The sequence below is a fragment of the Mustela lutreola genome, chromosome 4, assembly GCF_030435805.1.
Source record: "Mustela lutreola isolate mMusLut2 chromosome 4, mMusLut2.pri, whole genome shotgun sequence".
In the NCBI taxonomy this organism is placed as follows: domain Eukaryota; kingdom Metazoa; phylum Chordata; class Mammalia; order Carnivora; family Mustelidae; genus Mustela; species Mustela lutreola.
In genome coordinates, this window is record NC_081293.1 from 140566846 (window position 1) to 140593392 (window position 26547).

Genomic DNA, 26547 nt, shown 5'->3' on the forward strand with positions numbered 1-26547 from the left:
CCTGTTTTTTTTTTTTGTTGTTGTTTTTTTTAATCACCTTTCAATGCCACTACCTGATTTCATTATTTTTTTTAAGATTTTATTTATTTATCTATTTGTTTATTTGAGAGAGAGAGTGGAGGGGGAGGGGGTGAGGATCAGAGGGAGAAGCAGACTTCCCGGTGAGCATGACCCCGAGACTCCAGGATCATGACCTGAGCCGAAGGCAGTTGTTTAACCAGCTGAGCCACCCAGGCGCCCAACACCACCACCTGGTTTTAATGCATGGTGATAGGTATGGATGAATGGTTGGGCACCATTTGTTTTCACTCTTTGGAATTGCTGACCTGGGCATAGTATTCAAATGGATTCCAAATGTGAGTCTCCTCTTCGGATGCCCAGACGTAAAAAAAGAAATTAGAGAGGAAACAACAGCAGTGCACCATTCTTTTAAAAACAGAAAAGATATTACCCCTTCACTGCACAGACTGGTTCAGAGTCTAGAGTGAAAGGAGTTACAAGGCATAGTCTTTTTTATTTTTCTTCTTATAAAGACTCAAATTGCTAAAACGTATATTTTATTCTTGAAGAGGAATATGGAATAATTGCATCAGGAACCTAGGGATGGGGTGAGGGGTCAGAGAGTCTCCCCCAGGCCTGTGTAATTCAAAACTGGGTGTCAAGGGCCAGGAAGAGAGCCCATTTTAGGCAATCAGTAAACATTCGTGAATAAAGTAATGACTCTGGACTGGAAATATTTTAGCTTCAGAGAAAAGAGCCATTTTCTCTTCTGTGGCTTCTGTGGATGCTGGGTGCTCTTTTATCTTGCTCTTGCTAATTGATGTGCTCTTTTATTTTATTTTGTTTTCTTAAAGGATTTATTTATTTGACAGAGATCACAAGTAGGCAGAGAGGCAGGCAGAGAGAGAGAGGGAGAGAGGAGGAAGCAGGCTCCCCGCTGAGCAGGGACCAGTCCCCCGCCCTTGTGGGGCTCCATCCCAGGACACCGGGATCATGACCTGAGCTGAAGGCAGAGGCTTAACCTACTTAGACACCTAGGTGCCCCCTTTAAAAAAAAAAAAATTATTTATTTATTTGACAGACATGACATGCTCTTTTAAGTACTGCAAACACAAGGTTGTATAGCTGGTAAGTTGCAGCTGGGTCTGTTTCCTTCACACTTAGCCAATGCGTTAATCACCTCTCCAAAATGGACTGTGCACAAACTCCACGTGGAACCATTTTGAAAACAAGTGTAGTACAAATACATTATTAGCATTTGTTGTCTACACGTCGTCTGTCCTTGCCAGCTTTCTCTTATTCCTCTGTCTATTCCCAACGTCTAGCTCATCACAGGCACTTAATACATGTGACATTAAAAAAAGAGAGAGAAAAAAACTATTAAGTTAGATAAAAATTGAAGGTTTTCTTCCTGCGTATACATGCCTCTCTCCATCTGTTGAAACTATATATCTTTAAAACTCTTTCTTCGCAAATACAGAAACGGAGATTTTGTTCCTGCTCCCACTTAAATGGAACTGTATTATCCTGACTTTATTTTATTCTTGAGGGTATACCTTGAATGATTTTCTGTGTTGGTATTTAAACACTTTTCTCAGTTTTTACGCCTTAAAGAACAGTCTGAAATCTCCATATAACAACATTTACATAGCCATCCCCCTACTGATGGACATTTGTGGGGTTTCTGTTCTCTTTCTCTGTTTTTATAAACCATGTTTGAATACCTCCGTAGGATAGATTCCCAGAAGTTGAATTTCCTGATCCTAAAAGCACATGTAATTTTTTGATACGAAACCAAATTTCCCTCAGAAAGCCTGTATCAGTTTATGCAACCCAAATAAAAAATGACAACGCTCATTCCTATTTCCCTGCCAAGCATAGGTGCCATTACATTTTTCTTTCTTTCATTAAAACCACATTAAATGGAGAAAATGATATTTTATTATTAGTTTACATTTGTATCTATATCTTCTGATATTGTCTAAAATATACAATATTTTAATCTAAATGACAGCTAATATAATCTATTGATTTTAGAATACGTTGAACTGTCATAAATGTCTGTTAAAATATAACTTTGATATTATCTTTTTTTTCTCTGTATCATAAATATATATAACTATTATCCTATTATAGAATATTTAATATCTTCCCAATGTCTCACTAGTATAATTATATAGCAATAAAACTCCTTGTATATGTGGTTTCTCCCTAATCTTTATGAATAACTTATTAAAATGAATTCCAGTTAGTGATATCACTGGGTCAAAGGTTTTAATTCTTTTTATGGCTTTTGATAAGATTCATTAAATTGCCAAAAGCATTAGATGAATTTTTATAATCATCGAGAGCACATTACTGTGACAGATTCTTTACTACCTTTCTGAAATAGGGTCAAATTATTATTTTAAACTTAGGTAAAACATACAAGTATACTTTCATAAATTGTAATTAATGGATACACACAAAGAATGGTGAGATATATAATTATATTTTCCATGTGTAAAAAATGGTTACTTCATAATGCTAACTGAAAGCAACCGATACAGAATGAGGTGTACGCATGTAAAATTATATGTACCGCAACAATAGATAACTTTGATTTTATTTTTTATATCTTTTTGTTTTTTCCCTAATACTAACAGTGAGTATTACAACAGGACTAACTGTCCTCCACATGTTTCTGGGTCAAAAGATCTGTCTCTTTCTTTTAGGAAATTTACCAGTGGTGTGGTTCCTCCTGCAACAAATACGAGCGTCTGAAGGCAAGCCAGGTTGCCATTGGCATTCGGGACAATGAGAGAAAAGGAAGATCTCAACTGATTGTGGTGGAAGAAGGAAGTGAGCCATCAGAGCTCAGAAAGGTATTGTGACTTGAGCTGTTTTTTAAAGGTTTACCACTGTCAGTGGGGTGTGTGTGTGTGTATGTGTGTGTGTCTGTCTGTGTCTATCTGTCTGTGTGTGTTATTTTTAACAAATTCCCTAATACTGGGCCTAGGCTAAGATTAGGTAAGGGGAAACATCAAGGTTATCAAAGTCATGATATAGAGAAAATAGAAAGTCAGTTCTCTTTTCTTTCACCACTGGTATGCCCACCAGAGGAAGCTATGACTCCATCTTCTGTGGTGTAGGCAGTCAGATGGGTAACACTTTGACCTTGACTATAATAATATATTTTGGAAGGAAAATAATAGTTTATTCATGTGGGATTCTGAATATATATTGCTTAATGCTGTGATAATGCTGTGATGCAATTTTTAGCATTCATTACTCTAATAAAAGAATGAAATAAAATCTTATTTTAAGAGAATGAATACACCAATATTTTATATATTTCAATTCTCAGCAAGACCCCTGTGATTTTAGTATACTTGTTGAATTAATTTGAAAATTATCTTCACAGCTCTTTATATCTTTGTTATTTACTTAACAATTATAGCACTCTTGGACATTTAGTTGCCACCAGTTTTTCCCCTTTAAAAAAACAGCAGCAAGTGCCTCAGTGTGCATATTTTATATTTTCCCTTAAGATTATGTTAAGAAAAAAAAAGATTATGAGTTAAGGGCATAATCATATTCAGGTGTCTTGACATGTTGATACATTGATTTCCATATGTTCATTCCACAGTATTTACTGAACTACAGTGGTATGTCAGGCACTAAATGTTTGTACCAATGTTTATTCTCTCATGACTTTGCAGAACCCGGTGAAGATTTACTGTTATAATAATATCATTTTGAATCTTTCAGTGTTTAATAGTAGCAGGTGGTATCTGTGAGTTTTCATTTCTTGGGAGAATACACATTTTCCTCAATGACTTTGGCTATCTACACTCCAGTTTTTCTTTTCTTTTTTTTTTTTTTTTTTTTTTTAGTATTTTATTTATGTGTTAGAGATACAGAGAGAGAAAGAGTGCACAAGCAGGTTGGGTATAGGCAGAGAGAGAGGGAGAAACAGACTCCCCGCTGAGCAAAGAACCCCTAAGATCGTGACCTGAGCTGAAAGCAGATGCTTGACCAACAAGCCACCCAAGCATCCTTGCACTCAAGTTTTTCTAACAACTGTCTTATAAACATGTTTTTAATAATTTTGATTTAGAGCAATTTCCATGCATTAGAGTTACTTAATGCAGTAATAGCCTACATAGTCCAGTGAACAAAAATTATATGGGATAATTTTATTGTCATAATGTCTTTAAACTTTATTATTTTAATAACTACTAAACACAGACTTTCATGTTAGTAATGTTTTAGAAATGACTTTTATTCAGTGGGAAAATGTTCATAGTCAAATACTAAGAGAAAAGGCAGGATATAAAATTTTATATACTGTAATATCTTTTTTTTTCATTTTTTAAAATTTTATTTATTTATTTGACAGACAGAGATCACAAGTAGGCAGAGAGGCAGGCAGAGAGAGAGGAGGAAGCAGGCTCCCTGCTGAGCAGAAAGCCCGATGTGGGGCTTGATCCCAGCACCCTGGGATCATGACCTGAGCCGAAGGCAGAGGCTTTAACTCACTGAGCCACCCAGGCGCCCCTATACTGTATATCTTAATATATGTTTATATTTAGGTATATAGCTATATATTTGTATATACATATATACCTGGGAAAGATATGCTGAAACATTGCCAATATTACCAATATTGTCTTCGACTCTTGGGATATGGCTCCTTGTTCTTTTTTTCTTTATTTGTCCTTGCGTTTTCAAAATGTATTATAATAGACGTGTATTCCTTTTATTATTTTTTTTATTGTTTCACATGTTTTCCTTTTGTGATCAGGAAAAAAAGGCCAACTAAAAGAAAAAGTAAAATCAGGGATTAACTGAGTTTTCAATAGTTGTAATAACACTGCTAATAAATTAGACTTTGAAAACTATTCAAAACAATTTCTTGAACTTTTAATATTCTTTCAAGACCTCTGTTCTAGATATGTAATCACCATTTAAGTCTTCCAGATCTCATATTTGGAAGCAAAAATCTATAAATAAGATGTGTTTCTAATTGATTATAATGTCTCATTTTAATAATGAGTCTTTTGCAAAGAGTGGACTCAGGACCAAGATTCGTTCTGGTGGAGTAGTAAAGGGGGTGCTCTGGTAGGCATCAGACTAGCTTCTCTTCTGTCATCTTGGGTCCTCAGGAAGTCCCTTAACCTCTGCTGTTTCTGGTTCCTCATTTGTAAAGTGCAGGGTTAGACAGAGTGGCTTCTGTGGTCCCTTTGGTTTCCAGCAATCAGTGATCCAACCTTGTCTCTTAGGCAGTTTCTGTGTTTAATTGCCAGGGAGTCTGTATTCTGTACCAGGAAGTGAAGGCACAGCCTGAAGGCCCCAACTGTGTGTGTATACATTTGCTTGCTTATTGGATTTCATTTAGAGCTTTGAGAGAAAAAAAGATTAAGCAGTAAATTAATACTTTAATTAATACATTACACTGTTAAAGTTAAAAAGAAAATGCAAATGAAGAAGAAAATTGTAAAATATAACTTCAGTTTCAAAATATTATTGATAGAGGGTCACCTGGGTGACCCACCCACCTGGCTCAGTGGGTTAAGCCTCTGCCTTCGGTTCAGGTCATGATCTCAGGGTCTTGGGATCGAGCCCCGCATCTGACTCTGCTCAGTAGGGAGCCTGCTTCCCCCTCTCTGCCTACCTCTCTGCCTACTTGTGATTTCTGTCAAATAAATAAATAAAGTCTTTTTAAAAAATAAAATATTAGTGATAGAGATAAGGGACATGATTTCATTCAGGTATACATTTTGTTCCTTGCCAGTTCATCCGGTGGGGGGAAGCTGAAATATTCTTGTTTTTAAGATTCATTTATTTGAGAGAGAGAGCCTGCACACATGCGTGCATGAAAAGGGGGAGGGAGAGAGGGAGAGAGAGAATCTCAAGGTGACCCCAGCTGAGCATGGAGCCTGATGTGGGGCTTGATATGGACCCTGAGATCATGACCTGAGCCAAAACCAGTAATTGGATGCTCTACTGTCTGAGCCACCCAGGAGCCCCAGGAAGTTGAAATATTCTGAACAAAGATAAGAAATACAGTAATAGTATATATAGTTAACCATATGCTGCAATATAATATTTCAAATAATATTCCAATTTGTCATACCAAAGTTCAGCACAAAGACTTGCGACCATATTGATCAAGGTATCACTTTTATTTAATGAGCCTAAATTAATATCACTTGGCAGTTGTGTCTGAATGAGGCAGTTTTTCCTTTAATTTGTGCCTGAAGTGAGGGAATAGTGTGATAAGCCTTGTAAATAAGATAGTACAGTTCTAAGACAGATGGACTATATAGAAGGATAGATCTTTGTCCCCACAAAGTCCATACTGGACTTGATAAACTAATAAAAATATAAAACTAGAATGCAAGGTTACATTTTCTTTATATTATTCCTCAAGCTTTTTATAATATTAGTGATACTGTACAATAAAAAACTAACAGTAAGAGTATATTTTCTTTCAGCTATTTTAGGACAATTTCATCTTATCCCACTATATATGTGCACACATATGTATACTACATATGTAATCTGTATAACTATGCATGTACATATTTATCTGTAAAAAGGACTTTAAAGTGACTTTGTCAGGAAAGCATGGCTCATTGAGGTAAATATAGTATATTTCCAGGGGAAACCCAGAGGCAATCCTCAGCTCTGGGTATAACATTCTAGTAATCAGGGAAAAAAGTACTAACATACTGTTAACAAAATATTAAAATATTTAAGTACCTGCATACAAACAAATGAGCCATGCAAATATACAGGGAAATGAAGTCCTGTGCCAGGCATGGTGGAGAAATTAACTATCAGTGCTCAATATCAATGAATGCTGGCAACTGAAAAGCAAACCAAACTGAATATAGATTTTAATGAAGACTGACAGAGTGCATGTGGACAAGACAAACAGGTTAATCAAAAACCACCTCAAAGCAAGGAGCATATGCACTACAATTAAATACCAGTTGCTGTGATATTCACTGTCATGGAGCTCTGTAGCTTCATGATGACTCAATTTCTCTCATCTTGCTGTTCTGCAGGGTTTAAAGGCAAGTGGCTCCCTGGCAGGTTGAATTTTCTATGTGTTCCTTAATCTTTCTAGCTGCACTTTCTTTACATCATGCAAGTACTTTTTTTTTTAAGATTTTATTTATTTATTTGACAGAGATCACAAGCAGGCAGAGAGGCAGGCAGAGAGAGGAAGGGAAGCAGGCTCCCTGCTGAGCAGAGAGTCCAATGTGGGGCTCGATCCCAGGACCCTGGGATCACGACCTGAGCCGCAGGCAGAGGCTTTAACCCACTGAGCCACCCAGGCACCCCCATACAAGTACTTCTTGTCATTAACCCCAAAATTTCATCATCTAGGAAAAAATTTGTGATAGATCTTTTTTTTTTTTTTTAATTTTTTTTGCCACCATCATGGCAAACATCCAGTGCCTACCATGTGACTGGCATTCTTTTGTGGGCTTTACAAAAATGAGCTCATTTAGTTCTCACCACAGCCCCAGGAAGAGGATACATCTGTTACCCCCTGTATTGGTTTGTGTTCCTCCAAAAGCCAACTCTATACAAGGACTTGGGGGCAGGTGGTTCTTTGGAAGATGATCCTGGAAGCAGCAAGTAGGAGTAAAGTGACGCTTATTGTTGGTAAGTAATTTTCTGCTGTGGGGCACTGGGGCTTAGTCCCAGAGGGACCCTGTGAAAACTGTATGAATCACCCTTCAGAATCAGCCCACAGGCACTTGACATTGCTGCAGAATTTAGCCAGTAATTCCCATCTTTCATTGGTTGAGGGTCACTCATTGGGGGTTAACTTCCCAGAATTCCAGTCTTCCTTGTGTATGGATGCAGTATAGCTCAGTGGCCAGATAATACCATCAGAGAGCAAAAGTCTTTGACCTTTAAGAAATTATCTTACAGATGATCTCTGAGGTAACAAGTTGGAATGGGTGGAGCACCCATGGGATCTCTATATCCTTACTTTATGGATGAAGGAAGTAAGTCATGGAGAGGCTGCCTAACTTGCCCAAGGGAAAGTGGGAATGGGAGAATGGTGATTCACAGGGCAGTCTTCATTACAGAGGAACCATCTTAAACATACAGAGAGATAGGAATCTCATCCACTGTGAAGTTATTTTAGAACTACCAAAATTATGCCACATATTTTTGACAAAGTATTTTATGTATTATTTTATGTATTTTATGTAGTATTTTATATATTATTTTATGTATTCCTTATCATAATACCTTTAGTGGCATAATGTTTGTCTTCAGTAGCCTGACTTGTCCCTTTGTTTCATCTCTTGCTGTCAGCATGAAACCTTTCACCCTTACTATGGAGGGTAATACAGGTAATTGGGAAGACATTTTCTTGGAAGGAAAATACATTTTTTTTTAAAGATTTTATTTATTTATTTGACAGAGAGAAATCACAAGTAGATGGAGAGGCAGGCAGAGAGAGAGAGAGGGGGAAGCAGGCTCCCTGCTGAGCAGAGAGCCCAATGCGGGACTCGATCCCAGGACCCTAAGATCATGACCTGAGCCGAAGGCAGCGGCTTAACCCACTAAGCCACCCAGGCGCCCAGGAAAATACATTTTTTAATGTGTGTATAAAAGTATGGAAATATTTTTCAAGAACCTCAGAGTATATGAAAGCTTTTTGGAGTTTTTTGGTTAAATATTGGTGTTGGGAAATATTCTGAACTATATAGATGGAGAGGAAGCTTTCACAACTCTCTTGCCGTAAAACTTGGCTTAATCTGATTAAAGAGAATATATAAAACAGGTTTATTTACCTCTCCCTAAAGGGATAGAGGAGATAAAATGGAATAAATATGGGTAAATATGTGCATATGTGTATGTGGTGATAAGGGACAATGAGAAAATACTCCCGGAAGTTTGTTTAGCTCATGTTCTCAGAGTACGGATGCTCTGTGTAGGTCTGTCTTCTTGTTGCCTCTAAAGAAGAATTTGGAGAAGAAAGGCAGTTTCTTCTTCATTCCTCCCCTCAACCAACCAATAGTAGTTTTTCCTCTGGTAATCACCAAAGTTGGTGAAAATAAGCAATAAGTGATGAGGGAAGAAGCCCAGAGGCATTATGATAGAGAGCCAGTCTTGAGAGGAAGAGGGTGATCCTCCCCAGACAAGATACACTTTCTATACATCTCTGAATTTGAGAATTCTTACAGGCAATTTTCATGTATTTAGGGTTGAAAACAAATGCAGTGTGTCTTGCCACTTCTACTTGCCTATGAGTGTGATAGCTGGTGGGTCATGTTAGACTTACTCACCAAATTTGGAAGCCACCTCAGAATCTTTCCCTGTAGACTGCTCCAGGAGCTTCCGGCAATTAGCAAGGACAGGCCAAACCTATTTAGCATCCCTGCCCTGAAAGTTAGCTCACTGAGAGAGGGGCCACAGCTAATTTATTCATCATTATAGCCCAACTCTTTCTTATGGTGCTGATATATCATAGACACTCCATACATCAAACTTACTGATAAATAAACTGTAGCTAATGTGTGCTGACTCCCCAAGATAAGGTCATGTGTACAGGACTAAATGGGGGGAGAGAATTGAAACACATAGGAAGACCAGAGAATCCACCTTATAACCAAGGACTAATGGTATCCTACATACCTCAGTTGTGGAGAAACTTCAAAGAAGAGAAGAGATTACTCTGTCTTGTTTTCCTTCTCAACATTATGATTCCCTTGCTGAGGCACAGGAGACTATTCTTCTGGTTTCTCTTGAAAAGGGATATTTCTATCTGTCTTCCAGGTGTAATTTTAAATCTAAAATAAAAGACTTTGACAAGGATACATGGTCAAGACATAGAGACTGCTTAATGACATCATTAGATCAAGACATAAACAAGTCATAACTTATTTAATATGTAGTAAGTGAATAAGTAAATATAAGCCTACAGGGAGGTGTATGGCAGGAAGCTCAGTGGTAAAATCATCATGCAATGAATCAGAGGGGTGACTGGCAAGGTCACACCAAGGAGAGAGAACGACCCTTTAAGAAAGGCAGGTTTCATTCAATGTATATATGGGTGGAGAAAGGAGTAGACCTGAGTTTTGTGGCGTTCTCACGGCGTGTCTGGTGTGGTGATAGTCACTTCATATACATCATTTCACTTAATCATCATGATGGGTGAATGGCATTAATTATTAGACCATTTTAAGTGTAGAAACAAAGTCACAAAGTCACTCAGGAGTGGGTCCATCCAACTCAAAGTGCCAGTTCCTACCAAATGAGGATTGTCAAAAAGAAAGGGGTGATTGATAGTCATTGTGAAGCATACTAATTAGAAACTCCAGAGGCAAACAATGGGAGTCTCTCTTCAAGCACTAATCAGATAGAAATGTCGAAATGGGTTTGTGGTCTTACCAAAAAAAAAAAAAAAAAAAAAAGAAAAGAAAAAGAAAGAAAAAGAAAAAAGAGAAAAAGAAAGAAGGAAAAGAAAAATTAATGATTTCCAGAAAGAACAGGTGGGCTAAAATCTTTACCTGAGATTTGCTCTGGGACAGCCTCCTGACTCCCAGACCATGACCATTTGTCCAGGGAAGGTTTCCCTGCAAAGCTATTTGAACATCAGAAATGCTTGGCAGACTTGTCTTGATGGTTGAGATAGATGAAACAAGATTAGATTAACAAAGCTGATGCACTAAAAACTTGACAGTGTAGCTGAGGGCTTTGAAAATACACCATGCCAGGGCTTCAGTTGGAATTTTGGGCTCAGATTTTAGTAGTTGGGCTCAGACTTTAGTAGTTGTTATTGTAACTCCCCAGATGGTTCTAATACATAGCTACTTAAGATAACTACTCTAATTTAATAAATTGGCATTCTGGCTTATGTATTTTAATAATTTGTGAGTTACCTTTTTCCATGTTATAGTATCTTGTAAGTTTGCTTTCCATTGTATAGTAACTTGTCAATTTGCTCTCCACGTAAGAATAACTTAGGAGTTGGCTTTCTTGTGAGTTGTATACTCTGTAACTATCAATTTGCTCTCCATGTTGTAATAACAGGAGTTGACTTTTGTGAGTTGTACACTCTAAATCTAATCTCTCCTATTGTGAGGTTACTATCACACTGAGGAACAGACCTGCATCATGGTGAGTTTTCCAAGGTCACAGCGTTCCTTGAGTCCGTTAGAGCTACACTGTCAAACACAGCATTGTCAGACACAAATGGCTGTTTAAATTAATTAAAATTAAATAAAATAAAAATCCAGTTACCTGGCTACAGTAGCCACATTTCAGGTGCTCAGTAGTTGGAGGTAGCTAATAACTACCATATTGGATAAGGAATATTTCAGTTACAGAAGATTCTATTGGGCAGACCAGATTATTAAATAACCAAACCTCTCTTGCAGACTCGTCATTCACTTTATCCTTTTATCCAAACATGTACTTCCCATGCTTTCTCTCAGTCTAAAATAACTTTACCCACTATTTGATATATCACATTACCCTTTTTATTTGACTTATCAGTAACAGGATAGAAGTATTTCAAACTCAGGGAAGCACACACTGGGATCCGGAGAGCAAATGTTGGAAGATTAGGTGGAGCGAGCCAAATGGGGTCACAGTTTTTCTCAGAATTGCTTGTAATTTTATATCTCTGTATGTCTTTCCTGTTATCAAATATTTGTCTGACCTAAACCATAAAATTCCTGGAAGAAATAAAATATATCATAACAAGGTTATATTTGGCCTTTATAATTTGTATCTATTCACCATATGTTAACAATTAACTGTGTGGGCTTTTTTTTTTTTTTTTTTTTTTTTTTTTTTTTTTTTTTTCCAGTTAGGGAAAGGAATAAGACAGGAGAATGTCTAGGTAATTAAAATGTTAACTCTTAGGACCTGAGAGCTTCCTTTGTTTCTGGTGAGAACAGAAACAGCCATGCCTACTAGAGTGATGACCTTAAGAAGACTGTGACTCCGTTGCTTTGAGGAGCACTTCAGTAGGAGTTGGGAGGCCTGGAGTTTACATCCTGGCTTTACTCTTTTTTTTTTTTTTTTTTTTTGTCCACTTTATTTTATTTCATTTCATTTATTTTATTTTCAGTGTTCCAACATTCTTGTTTATGCACCCAGTGCTCCATGCAATATGTGCCCTCCTTAATACCCACCACTAGGCTCACCCAACACCCCACCCTCTCCCCTCCAAAACCCTCAGTTTGTTTCTCAGAGTCCATAGTCTTTCATGGTTCTTCTCCCCCTCCTATTTCCCCCAACTCCCTTCTCCTCTCCATCTCCCAATGTCTTTCATGTTATTCCTTATGTTCCACAAGTAAGCGAAACCACATGATACTTGACTCTCTCTGCTTGACTTATTTCACTCAGCATAATCTCTTCCAGTCCTGTCCATGTTGATACAAAGATTGGGTATTCATCCTTTCTGATGGAAGCATAATGCTCCATTGTATATATGGACCACATCTTCTTTATCCATTCATCCATTGAAGGGCATCTTGGCTCTTTCCACAGTTGGCGACTGTGGCCATTGCTGCTATGAACATTGGGGTACAGATGGCCCTTCTTTTTCACTACATCTGTATCTTTGAGGTAAATACCCAGTAGTGCAATTGCAGGGTCACAGGGTAGCTCTATTTTTAATTTTTTGAGGAATCTCCACACTGTTTTCCAAAGTGGCTGCACCAACTTGCATTCCCACCAACAGTGTAAGAGGGTTCCCCTTTCTCCACATCCTCCCCAACACATGTTTACTGTCTTGTTAATTTTGGCCATTCTAACTGGTATAAGGTGGTATCTCAATGTGGTTTTGATTTTAATCTCCCTGATGATGAACATTTTTTCATGTGTCTATTAACCATTTGTATGTCTTCTTTGGAGAAGTGTCTGTTCATGTCTTCTGCCCATTATTTGACGTGATTATCTTGCTTTACTCTTTATGAAACTTTGACCCCAGGCAGAACTCCTAACTTCTCTCATTCTCATTTTCCTGATCTGTCAAGCTGAAATCACAGTTGAGAAGCATACAAGACCCTCTATTTTTTTTTTAAAGATTTTATTTATTTCACAGACAGAGATCACAAGCAGGCAGAGAGGTAGGCAGAGAGAGAGGGGGAAGCAGGCTCCCTGCTAATCCCAGGACCCTGAGATCATGACCTGAGCTGAAGGCAGAAGCTTAACCCACTGAGCCACCCAGGCATCCTAAGACCCACTATATTAAATGCTCTGGGGACTCGTCACTAACTTGAAACATTTTCATCCACAGTGATCTCGAGTTTTGAGTTGGATATTGTCCTTCCTCCGGAACACGTATTATCCTTTCTTTTCCTCCTATTCACTCTGAATACTTACTGCAAATTGTCCAAGCATCCTGACTTTTCTATAGAAAGTTAAAATAGAGAAAGTGCATCTTAAGGGAGCAAAACAGTAAATATTGGAGTTCCATTTTCCAAAGAGGTGGGGCTGGCTAAAAGTTTCAACATAAATAAATAAAGGCAGGGCAGGGGCAAATGTGAAAGTTAAGTAAAGATTTGAAGAGAGAGCAACTTTTTCTTAACTTACCAGCCCTTTCTAAAACAAATTTACACATAGGCCCATTTACATTTCAAAAGAAAAAGTCACAGTGGGTCATCGAGAAAAAATACAGAACACTAAAGATGGTCTTGACCCATGTCATGAGAACTCAAGAAAATCTGAAGCTAGGGGACTGTGAATCTAAAGCAAGTTGGTATAATTGCTATAATGGTTTAATATAAGTATCTTCTGAATTATTTTGAATTGAACTGTTGAAGGCAAAGAGTGAACGGCACAGCAGAAGGTCTACTTTGGCATAGAGCAAAAGTATACTTTCACAAATTTCCAGCCTCTCTAATGTAGAGTAGTATCTTCAGTAGTTAAACATTTCCATTATGTTACCGGCAAACAGAGAAGAAAGAGATGCTCCCATTTTTCTACTCATTTCACACCTGTAACAAAATAACACCTCTGACCTTTGGAATCACTCAATTTCTAGCTGAAAAAAATAAGGTCCCTTTGTCACTGGTGGCCATTTCTAGGTCTTTACATTAAGGAAATTTTCTCTGATCAAAATGCCTAGAGCATTTAGGAATCCATCAAGAATAGTTACTATGCTTTGATGAACCGAATGAGGAAGTCTGAGGAAGAAGCCTAAGGTAGATTGTAAGTTAAAAAGGAGTTATAATTTCTGCATTTGAAGTAATGAAATGCCAACTGTTTCTTCCATTGGGGAGAGAAAATAAATAGTAGTTTTTGTTTAATACAAACGTTTACAATTTTATTTATTAAAGATAAATACCTTTCTTTTTCCCTAAATATTTTATTTATTTATTTGACAGAGAGAGAGAGAGAGAGAATGAGAGAGAGAATGGCAGGGGGAGTGGCAGAGGGAGAAACAGGTACACCCTGAGCAGGAAGCTTTCCAAGGGTCTCGATCCCAGGACTCTAGGATCATGACCTGAGCTGAAGACAGACGCTTAACAAGGCAGATGCTTAACGATTGAGCCACCCAGGTACCCCAACTACCTGTTTGTTATTATTGAAATTTTACAAAATATACAAAGTCACAATAGAGAAAAAAAACATTTCCACCTTTGAGGAAAAAATAACTAAATCCTTCCTAATCTTTGTTTTTGTGTATGTATCTCTGTGATTTCACAAGAAGAAGTTCCTACAGTAGATAATGCTTTGCAAGCTAAATTTATACTTAAGATATTATAAGCATTTAATTCCTGACCATCACATAATCTTTATAATACTTTAATATCTGTGTAGTTTTCCCTTCTATTGATACAGCCTAATTTATTGAATGAATCCCTTTCATGTTGGGCATTTATGTGGTTTGTGTTTTTTAGGATTGTAAAATGCTGTGATGTGTTTATTAGATTGATTCTTTGTATGTATTTTAATTATTCCCTTGGAATAAACCGCTGGAATAGAATTACTGGGTTTAATAATTGGTCTCTTTCTTGTATTTCTGTTACCTACTTCTTACCAGAGAGCTCTTAGTAGAATACAGAATCTTTCCCAGCATCGGATGTTGTCAATTGTCTCCTAACTTGTAACAATTTTATGGATAAAGAATTATTTTTTGCTTTATTTTACATTCCTTCGTCGCGTTCTCAGGTTGGTTGTACACTGTCGTATCTTGTTTGAAGGGCTGTTTGCTCACAGAACACCTGATGTGATGGAAGAACTTCCTTCTGTCAGCCTTTGATGCCCACAGCATGGGCAGAGCTGCTAGGATCGGGAGTGGAGAGAGGATTTGGAGAGAGATGAGAACAGCAGTGGAGGGAGGAGGGAGGAACGCCATCACCATATCAACCAGCATGTGTGCTGCACATAGACATGCTAGTATTGCTCTCACCAGAAACAGAGAACTGGGGATGCCTGGGTGGCTTGGTCAGTTGAACATCTTTTTTTTTTTTTTTTTAAGATTTTATTTATTTATTTGTCAGAAAGAGAGAGAAAGCACACAGGCAGAGAGGCAGGCAGAAGCAGAGAGAGAGGCAGTCTCTCCGCCGAGCAAGGAGCCCGATGCGGGACTCGATCCCGGGACACCGGGATCATGACCCTAGCCTAGCCGAAGGCAGTGGCTTAACCCACTGAGCCACCCAGGTGTCCCGAACGTCTTCCATTGACTCAGGTCATGATCCTGGAGTCCGAGGATCGAATCCCACATCGGGCTCGCTGCTCAGTGGGGAGCCTGCTTCTTTCTGACCCTTCCGCTCTCGTGCTTTCTCTCTCTCACACTCTCTCTCTCTCACTCAAATAAATAAATAAAATCTTAAGGAAAAAAAAAAAAAAAAAAGGAGACCTAAGAGAGTCCTTCTACAATCGTTGTTGCAAAACACCTCCTGCTTTATCTCCAGAGACCAGGCCTCAACAATTAATTGTGAAGACCATTTTGAAGTGCCCACAGAAGCAGCACAGCAGGCTAGATAAGGGCACCCACTCTGGAGCCAGAGTTCAAATCCTGACTTTGTCATTTGTTGTAACCTGCATGACAGTGGGCAAGTTACTTAGTCTGTTTCTTGAGGCATAAAATAGGATAATAACAGTGCCCCACTGATGTGAAGATGAAATGACTTAATAAATCCAATGTTCTTAGACCGGTGTCTGGTAAGCAGGGATATGTAAGCATCTTTTATTTTTGTTAATTTTAATTTTTTGAGAGAGAGCGTGCTCATGCAAAGGGGGGAGGGTTGCAGAAGGAGAAGGAGAGAGAGAACCCAAAGCAGGTTCCACTCTCAGGGTAGAACCCCATGTAGCACTCAATCTCACGACCCTGAGATGATGACCTGAGCTGAAAGCAAGCATCAGACACTTACTGACTGAGCCACCCAGGTGTCCCTGGAAGGATGTTTTAAACAAAATTTATGAAGTCCCTAATATGGCACATAGTAGCACTTGAGAAATGTAAGCTGGAGGTATGTAATACATTAAAAAAGACCATAAATGTGTAAACAAATTTCAATATATGTGGTTTAGACAAGACAGGTACTAGGTGTTAAAAGGTAGTTTTAGTTAAAAGGTAGTAACCAATAAAATCGTGAGTCTCATACAAATATAAAATAACCCACATCAAAGATTTTTATTTAAGTCATTCATTAATAAGAAAACTAGTAAGAGGAGCCTGGGTGGCTCAGGTCATGATCCCAGGGTCCTGGGATCAAGACCCACATCAGGCTCCCTGCAGAGGGAGCCTGCTTCTCCCTCTGCTTCTGCCAATCTCCACTGCTCGTGCTCTCTCTCTTTCTTGCAAATAAGTAAAATCTTAAAAAAAATAATAATAAATAAGAGAACTAGTAAGGTATTTTACTTAGTTTGAAGAAGAATCCAAAGAACAAACAAGTGAATGGGTGATCAGTGTTAAGATGAATTTGTGGATAAATGTAAAGCTGACCTCTTCCAAAGGGGAGAAATCAGTTTCATCTCCACCAGACAAAATTCCTTTGCATCTCTGTGGACAAAAATCATTTGCTGCTATCAATCTTCTATTGAATTAGAAAACAAAGACAAGGAAAGAAAGTAACTTTATGGTATCAGATCACCAGAAGAAGCCCCTAGACACCATCCTTGGAAAGAATCCTTTTGTCTCTTTCCAAAACTTCCCTAGTTTCCTTTGATTTAAGGAAGTATGCAACTAATTATTCTGAAAATGACTGAGGAGTGCCTGGGTGGCTCAGTTGGTTAGGTGTCCAACTCTTGATTTCAACTCAGGTCATGATCTCAAGGTCATGAGACTGAAACCTGGGTTAGGTTCTATGCTGGGCATGGAGCCTGCTTAAGATTCTCTCTGTTTCTGCCTCTACCTCTTCTCCTCCACCCCGTTCTCTCTCTCTCTAAAAAAATAAAAATTAAAAATAGGAAAATTTTAAAAAATTATTGAAATTATGGCATTGAAGGGATCTGTGACATAACTTAAGCCTCAACACTTAGCAGTTTTGTGGAACAATCACTTTTCCTCTTTGAGCATCAGTGAGCTTTTCTGTAAAATGAGGATAACAGTATCTAGCTCATGGGATCTCTTATTAAGATGAAACATGCCCAAAGCTCCTGACACAGTGTGTGACTCACAGCAGACACACAATAAGCAGTAACTATTCCTGGGCTAATTATAATTAGCTGAGCCAACCAAAGAATAATTGCTCAGTTTTGCTTCTACCACACAGAGTCAACCTAGGTAGAAGTTACATACAGCATTTGGGAGAGCCCTGGGGAAGGCAAGCGTGTGGCTCCCACAAGGGACACTGAAAACATCAGCTTGGTAAGAGAATGCTGAGAATGGTAGAGAATGCTGAGAAATAATGCAGGTGTCGGTAACATCCAGCTCTGAAGGGGCTTTGGAATCCAGACACAAGTTTTGGCTCTGTCGATAAGCAGCCAATTCAGCATCATCTGGAATGCAGTTCCCTGGGCCTCACCCCCAAACTAATGACTTAATAGCTGGCTGTTGAGATTGTTTATTTTATCAGGTTACCCAGATGTTGCTTGAGCACACAGAGCTTTTTAAGTCACTGGTGCAGATAAAGGACATAAGACTTTTTTCCTGGAGTCATGTTCTTGAAATTTGGGAGTAAAGTAAAATGAGGGGCCTTCCAGCCAGTGTATAGGATAACTTTCTGGATGAAAAAATGAGGTGAGCCTGAAGGCAGAGGGAGCCGACAGGAACAGGTGGAACCCATTGCTCAGGTGATGAGGGACTTCACTAAGGTGGGAGTTAAGGTGACTCCAAACATTATTACAAAGAAGTAGAATTTAATGACCAAGTGGGTAGGAGATTCAATATGGAGGACAGGCAGTGTTCAGAACTGACCTGATTTTAAGTCCAGGTGAATAGAACAGAGATTCACTGACGCAAATGGAGAATTGAGAATGGTTGGTTTTATGGAAAGTTAAGCTCAGTTTGGAGCATGTTAAAGGATGATGATACTTTTAAGTGGAAATTTACAGAAAATAATTGAAGGAAGGGGAGGGGTGGGGAGACTCCCAAGCTTGAGTGACAGGTCTTGGCTAGAACAATAGATGAAATTTTTAAGAAACATCCTCAGATAAGGCTTCTCTGTTTCCCTTCCTCTTCAAAGTTTATTTATTTATTATTATTATTTTTTTTTTAAGATTTTGGTTTATATTTGACAGACAGAGATCACAAGTAGGCAGACAGGCAGACAGAGAGAGAGGAAGCAGGTTCCCTGCTGAGCAGAGAGCCCGATGCGGGGCTCGATCCCAGGACCCTGAGACCATGACCTGAGCCCAAGGCAGAGGCTTAACCCACTGAGCCACTCAGGTGCCCCAAAGTTTATTTAATTTTTTAAAAAGATTTTCTTTATTTTAGAGAAAGACAGCACAAGTCAAGGGAGGAGCAGAGGTAGAGGCAGAAGGAGAATTAGGCTCCCTGGTAAGCAGGGAGCCCCATCCCAGGACCCTGGGATCAAAGGCAGCGCCTTAACCAACTGAGCCATCCAGGCGCCACTCCCTTCCTCTTTAACTTGTCAAAATATATGTTTTTTCACACACCAAGTATTACATGAGTAAATGCTAATCACTTGACAAACCTAAAATGACTGTTTAAAATTTAGGTATTATCCCACTTGTAAAAAAAAAAAAAAGAAAAAGAAAAAAGAACAGCTGTATTTGTAGTTTATTTCAAAGGTCAAAATATATAGCATAGATGATAAAGAGAACATGTTTAGTTATCTTCCTCTTTCTAAACAAGATGTAAAGTCCTTCATATTTGGGAAGATGGTTAGAAATTCATTTGTATACCCCAGTGAGGTTTTTGGTAAATGCTTAGTTGTTGTACTAAATTTTAAAATGATTCTTGGGGGGCGCCTGGGTGGGTGAGTGGGTTAAAGCCTCTGCCTTCAGCTCGGGTCATGATCTCAGGGTCCTGGGATCGAGCCCCACATCGGGCTCTCTGCTCAGCAGGGAGCCTGCTTCCTCCTCTCTCTCTGCCTGCCTCTCTGCCTACTTGTGATCTTTCTCTGTCAAATAACTAAATAAAATCTTTTAAAAAATTAAAAAAATAAACTAAAATGATTCTTGGGGATATCTAACAATATACAGCATCCCCCTATCCCTGCAGGTAAGCCTGTTTCTGGTAAATACCATGGGTTCAATTCCCAACTGTGCTACAACCCTTTGAGAGGCTAAATAAGAAACTTGGCTCATATGGGAATTGTCTGAAAATTAAAAGTTAGTGTGTGCTCCAAGTCTCAGACTCACTTGGCCTCCTGGGAAACTTCCAAGTCCTAGATATGTCCTCAACCCAAATTGTCGATCCAAACTACTCTCTTGGTTACAGAAGAATCACAAAAGGGCACACAAGAAGGCTTTTCCTGCTCTTCAAAGATTCACATACTTCTAACACAGTAAAGCTGTTTTATTTATTTATTTTTTTAAGATTTTTAAGTAAAGGTGTTCTTAAAAAGCACCTTTGATTCTAAGTGTTTTAATTTGTGTCTTGATCCTACTTTTAGCAAAAAAGAAAAACTGTACTATAATCATTCAGTATGTACAATGATCAAAATGTTTTATCGATCACTGTGTCAATAAAAAGATGAGCAAGTTCCCAGAGAAAATAACTTCCTTAATGTGCTTCGAAACTCCAGGCAGTGCCCTATTTGAACAAGGATTAGAATTTATATACATTTTTATTATTGCCTGGTATTTGGCAGAATGTATTTTCATACAATGTCTTGTAGAGAGCAATAAAACACATTCTGTAAGGAATTCCATTATATATGAAATATTTATTGAGTCTAAGTGAATACCTTCTTTGCATTTCTAAACTTGAATTTATGCTTATGTTGTTATAAAAGTCACACTGTTTAGAGTAAGTTTATATTTTTTTCCTGTCCTTAACAGTCTATATTTGTGTCAATTAATTTAATAATAAAGTTGCTTTGTATACCTATTTTTTTTGTGCTTGTAGTGTGTAGAAAATCAAAGCAGGTTCAAATGTACTTTTTATTAATGCTTTATATACTTAAATTTTGCATTGTATCATATATGCAAAAAATACATTCATTTATTCATTTGACAATTACTTAATGAGCATCTCTCATGCTCCAGACACTTTTAAGTGCCAAATATACAGCAGGAAATGTAGCATTATGTACTCCAGAATTTGCCCTTTATCTAATTATAATGGTCCTCTCCCCTCAAGTAGTAATTTGATCCAAGATTTATTGTAATTCAACCTACAGTTTGCTCCTAAGAAGCAGAGGTCACAAGAAGAAATCTCTTACAGAAGTGAATTTAGAATTCACATTTTAATTGATTCCCGTTAGTCTTCAGTAATACGAACACCTCTGCTTTCAGGTGTAGGATTTTACTTTCTTGGAAGTTCACATCATAAGCAAACTCAGGGTTTGTTTACTTCAGTCAATTCATTCATTTGGTCCATGAGCAAAGGCCGATGCAGTATGATTGGTGAGAAATGTTTGAGTCTGGTCATTTTAACTGCAAATATGTTATAATTTATGTCTTTAGAAATATAAGATAGTTTACTTTTTTTTTTTTAAAACTCTGCATCCTTTAATGAGAGGTCTTTATCTTTTATCTGTTCACTTTTTTCCAGGTTTTAGGGACAAAGCCGGAGCTTCCGGATGGAAATGATGACGATGACACCATAGCAGACATAACGAACAGGAAAATGGCTAAACTCTACATGGTGAGTTCACTGTTAGTGAGTTCTATTGTTTTCACTAGACAGGATGCAGTCGGGAGACATATTCTGGATGGGACTCTGCTACCGCTGATCATCCTCCTTGCTCTCAAAGAGAAGTGTGTCAGTAGAATCCATTCTTTCCTCTAGTATGTTTATTAAAATTCCTCTTTTTATTATTTTTAGTTATTTTTATTAAAAATGTCAAATCAGTGAAATTATTGCTACAACTTCAATAAAATGATATAGTGTTGCCATGCTAGTTTGCAACGATAGATTTTGATATATGATGTTCTTAAAATGTTTCCTTCGTGGAATAAAAATACTCAGTAAGCATTTTCTTATAAAATTTTTTTAAGATTTTATTTATTTATTTGACAGAGAGAGAGAGAGAGGCAGCAAGAGAGGGAATACAAGCAGAAGCAGTGGGAGAGGGAGAAGCAGGCTTTCTGCTGAGCAGAGAACCTGATACAGGGCTGGATCCCAGGACCATGGGATCATGACCTGTGCCAAAGGCAGACACTTAACAACTGAGCCACCCAGGCACCCCAAAATTTTGATAAACTATAAAATCTTCATGTTATTTTAAATATCCTATTTAGTCATCATGAAGGCTTTCTTTATTACAGGAGGGCAAAGCTATCAAATCAAACAGCTGGGAGGAAACAGGGTAAAAACGACCCTGTCCTGGGCATTGGATACATAGTTCCATGTCACCTCTCTGGTGATGGCCCACTGGATGACCTTGGGCAAGATACGACCATGCTGGGTCTCGGTTTTCTTATCTGTAAAAAAGAGAGACAGATTCCTTTAGAATATTATTCAGGTTCCTTAGAACTCCAGAATTTTATTATTTTATTGCTGGTGGAGGTAACAGAAGCCACAGATACACCAGTTAAGGAGAATAGTCAAAGGGATCCTGCAAGAGTTCCGTCCCCTTGTAATTTTCCAAGTGCATGATTTGGAGCAGACCATTCATCTCACTGAAGAACTAAGTAGTCATCAGCCACCACAGGAAGGAGTTACATTTTCTGCTTTAAGATAACTTTGAGCTCAGAAACTGATTTTGAGTAAAGACCAAGTTGTTAACTTGTGTCTAATAAGTTGTGTTTTGTAAGGAGTAAGTGAATTATTTTCTTCTTAGATGGCAAGGGAAAAAATGTGGTCATGACTTCTGCTAAGTACTGATGATTTTAATAGAAACTACACAGAAATTGTTATTCTAAAGACTTTGAGGGGGTGTCTTGGTGGCACAGTTAGTTTAGCATGGACTCTTGGTTTGGGCTCAGGTCATGATCTCGGTCGGGGTCAAGGGATGGGCACGACTACCAGACTGTAAGCTCAGTGCGGAGTCTGCTTGGGATCCTGTCTTCCCTTTTTCCGCCCCCTCCCCCCACATGTGTTCTTGCTTTCTCTTCTTCTCTTTCTCAAATAAATAAATAAAAATTAAAAAACAAAGATTTCATGGCACCTTTTTTTTCACTACTGCTTCTCAAACCCATTTAAAGCTTAACAAATATATTTTATGCCACATCACCAAATAAAACCATTCTCCCACTTGGACAGCATTAGCAACTGAAGAAATGTTTTAAAATGGGAAGATGTTAATCCTGAATCATTCCTCCCTCTAGTGGATAAAAAATGTATTGCATATATGTAAAACACCAGGTCTGTGAATAAATTTAATTGGAGTTGCAGAACACAGCTGGGAAACAGTCACCTACACAATTTATAAAAAAACAGAATTCAAGCCCCAGCATAATGCTGCACAGCTTGACTACTGATTTAGGGAAGGCCCCAGAATCCACATATTTATCAAGTACCCGGGTGATTACCTTGCAGCCTACAAGCTGGACTTTGAAAAACAGGGAATTCTAACATCACTTTCAGTTTTGCAATACCACCTCCACCTTTAAAAAAATTGTTCTTTTAAAAATTTTTTTTTATTTTTAGATTTTATTTATTTGAGACAGAGAGAGTGTGCGTGTGTGTGCACGCACACGAGGGAGCAGGAGAAGCAGACTCCCTGCTGGGTGGGGAGCCCCATCAGCAATCTCAGGACCCCAAGATCATGACCTGAGCTGAAGGCAGTTGTGTAACTGACTGAGCCACTAAAAAAAAGAAATGTTCTGCGGTTGTTTCCAAACTTTGACAGTCTAAATAAATATTTGTGCCAGAAGAAAATTACTTGGACAATTTACACAAAGAATACTTAAATTACAGGACCTAATCTGGGAATAGTCTCTATGTATAGACTGTAATGAGCCACTGCCTTCTTAGCATAGCGCTTGGCCTATGGTAGGCACTCAATAAATGCTGAATGAATAAAGGTTTAAGCTTTGTTTTTCTTAATGTGGGTGCAGTGAGTCTTAGATTATTACCTAGTTGAAAAGATTGCTATAAAAATTAGTAACTAATCATGTAAAGTTCATCGCCTGGTGCCTATTATTTGGAAATCTCAACAAACCTTAGCCATTACTATTACCACTATTATTTTCTGGTTCTTTAGTTCCAGCGTTGAAACTTAACTTTCTGTTAATGGTTTTTTTACCCCAAAAGAATTTTTTTAATTCTTATATAGTTAACATATAGTGTTCTCTTGGTTTCTGGTGTATAATACAGTGTTTCAACAATTCTATTCATCACTCAGTGCTCATCATGATACATGTCCTCTTAAACCCCTTCATGTATTTCACCCATCGCCCCACCCACCTCCCCTCTGATAACCATCAGTTTGTTCTCTATGGTTAAGAGTCTGTTTCTTGGTTTCTTTCTCCTTCCTTTGTGCGTTTGTTTTGTTTTTGTTTTTGTTTTAAAGATTTTATTTATTTATTGGACAGAGAGAGATCACAGTAGACAGAGAGGCAGGCAGAGAGAGAGAGAGGGAAGCAGGCTCCCCGCTGAGCAGAGAGCCCGATGCGGGACTCGATCCCAGGACCCCGAGATCATGACCTGAGCCAAAGGCAGCGACTTAACCCACTGAGCCACCCAGGTGCCCCTGTTTTGTTTTCTTAAATTCCACATATCAGTGAAATCATATGGTATTTGTCTTTCTCCAACTTATTTCACTTAGCAGTATACTCTCTAGATCTATCCATGTTGCTGCAAATGGCAAAACATCATTCCTTTTTATGGCTGAGTAATATTCCATTGTTTATAGACACACCATATATTCTTTATACATTCATCAATCAATGTACAATTGAGCTGTTTCCATAATTTGGCTATTGTAGATGATGCTGCTGTAAACATAGAAATGCATCTGTCCCTCTGAATTAGTGTTTTGCATTTTGGAGTTAAATATCCAATAATGGAATTGTTGGATCATATGGTAGTTCTATTTTTAATTTTTTGAAGAACCTCCATACTATTTCTGCTGTGGCTGTACCAGTTTGCATTCCCACCAACAGTGCATCAGGGTTTCTTTTTCTCCTCATTCTTGCCAACACTTGTTTTTTCTTGTGTTCTTGATTGTAGCCGATCTGACAGGCTTAAGTGATATCACATTATGGTTTTGATTTTTTTTAAAGATTCTATTTATTTATTTGACAGACAGAAATCACAAGTAGGCAGAGAGGCAGGCAGAGAGAGAGAGGGAAGCAGGCTCCTTGCTGTGCAGAGAGCCCGATGTGGGGCTTGATCCCAGGACCCTGAGACCATGACCTGAGCTAAAGGCAGAGGCTTTAACCTACTGAGCCACCCAGGTGCCCTTATGGTTTTTATTTTTAATTCCCTGATGATAAATGTTGATGAGCATCTTTTCATGTGTCTGTTGTCCATCTGTATGTCTTCTTTGGAGGAGTGTCTGTTCATGTCTTATACTCATTTTTAATTGGATCGTTGGGGGTTTTTTGGTGCTGGGTGATGTAAGTTCTTTATATATTTGGGATACTAACCCTTTGTCAGATATGTCATTCAAAAGTATCTTCTCCTATTCTGTGGATTGTCTTTTAGTTTTGTTGATTGTCCAAAGGACCTTTAAGAAGCCTTTTAGGGAGGTACCTGGGGGGCTCAGTGGGTTAAAGCCTCTGCCTTCAGGATCCTGGGATCAAGCCCTACATTGGGCTCTCTGCTCAGCAGGATTCCTGCTTCTCTCTCTCTCTCTCTCTCTGCCTGCCTCTCTGTCTACTTGTGATTTCTGTTGGTCAAATAAATGAAATCTTTAAAAAAATTTTTAAATAAATAAAAAGTCTTTTAGGTATAGTGCCTGGGTGGCACAGTCATTAAGTGCCTGCCTTCAGCTCAGGTCATGATCCCAGAGTCCTGGAATTGAGTCCCCTATCAGGCTGCCTGCTCAGCGGGGAGTCTGCTTCTTTCTCTCCCACTTCCCTGCTTGTGTCCCCTCTCGTGCTCTCTCACTCTCTCTCTGTCAAAGAAATAAATAAAATCTTTTTAAAAATTTTTAAAATTAAAACAAAATAGCCTTTTAGGGTATAATTTGGCTCATGGATTTTTGTTGTTGTTGTTGTTGTTTTAATAGCTTTGTTGAGATACAATTTACATACCATATCCATTAAAAGTATGCAATTCAATGGTTGTTATTATAACAGAGTTGTGCAAACATCACCATGATGTAATTTTAGAACATTTTTATTATCTGCAAACAAGTTCGTGGTTTTTATATTAGGTTTCAGATGCCAGTGGATCCATGAGAGTGACTGTGGTTGCAGAAGAGAACCCTTTCTCCATGGCGATGCTGCTTTCCGAAGAATGCTTTATTTTGGACCATGGTTCTGCAAAACAAATTTTCGTATGGAAGGGTAAGAAATACCATTTGACATAGTAGCTGCACTGCAGACTTAATGGCTATCTCTTTGAAAAGGTAAAGAAAACTTTTCTGATTTAAAAAAGAAAGCCTATCATTTTGAGACTTGATCTGTAAATAGCTCATATAAAATGCAGATATCAAAACTGTGTTTTCTTCCTACTAGTATTATTTGCCAAGAACGATCGGGTTAAAGATAGCATTGGGCAATATAAAAAGAATCTTTTATATATAATGGCAATCATTAGGATACTACAAAATATATTTAACATACCAGGACAGTTTTGCCATGCTCAGTGTCATATTTAAATTAAAATTATAATCATGTTTATTGCTTGGGGTGTGCAAATGTTTCATAATCATATAATGTTTTCCCTCTCTGATATTCTGTCCTTTTCATTTATCTTCCATTTAGGTAAAGACGCTAATCCCCAGGAGAGAAAAGCTGCAATGAAGACAGCTGAAGAATTCCTAAAGCAAATGAATTATTCCAGCAATACCCAAGTAAGTGTGTGTGGAAATGAGCTGGCTAGAAAAAAAAAATTAAAATGTGGGAGCTCATCCTGTCTTCACAAAACTTGTGTGAGAA

The 26547-nt window shown here is 38.1% G+C and overlaps 1 protein-coding gene across 1 annotated transcript in view; it reads left to right on the top strand.

The window, feature by feature from the left end:
- The window catches only part of SCIN (scinderin), a 75947-nt gene that overhangs the window by 23165 nt on the left and 26235 nt on the right, over positions 1–26547 (top strand). Inside the window, exons 4-7 of the mRNA XM_059171248.1 lie at positions 2715–2864; positions 21107–21199; positions 25821–25953; positions 26374–26462. Coding sequence (XP_059027231.1) covers positions 2715–2864; positions 21107–21199; positions 25821–25953; positions 26374–26462 — 465 coding nt within the window. The remainder of the gene's footprint in view (positions 1–2714; positions 2865–21106; positions 21200–25820; positions 25954–26373; positions 26463–26547) is intronic.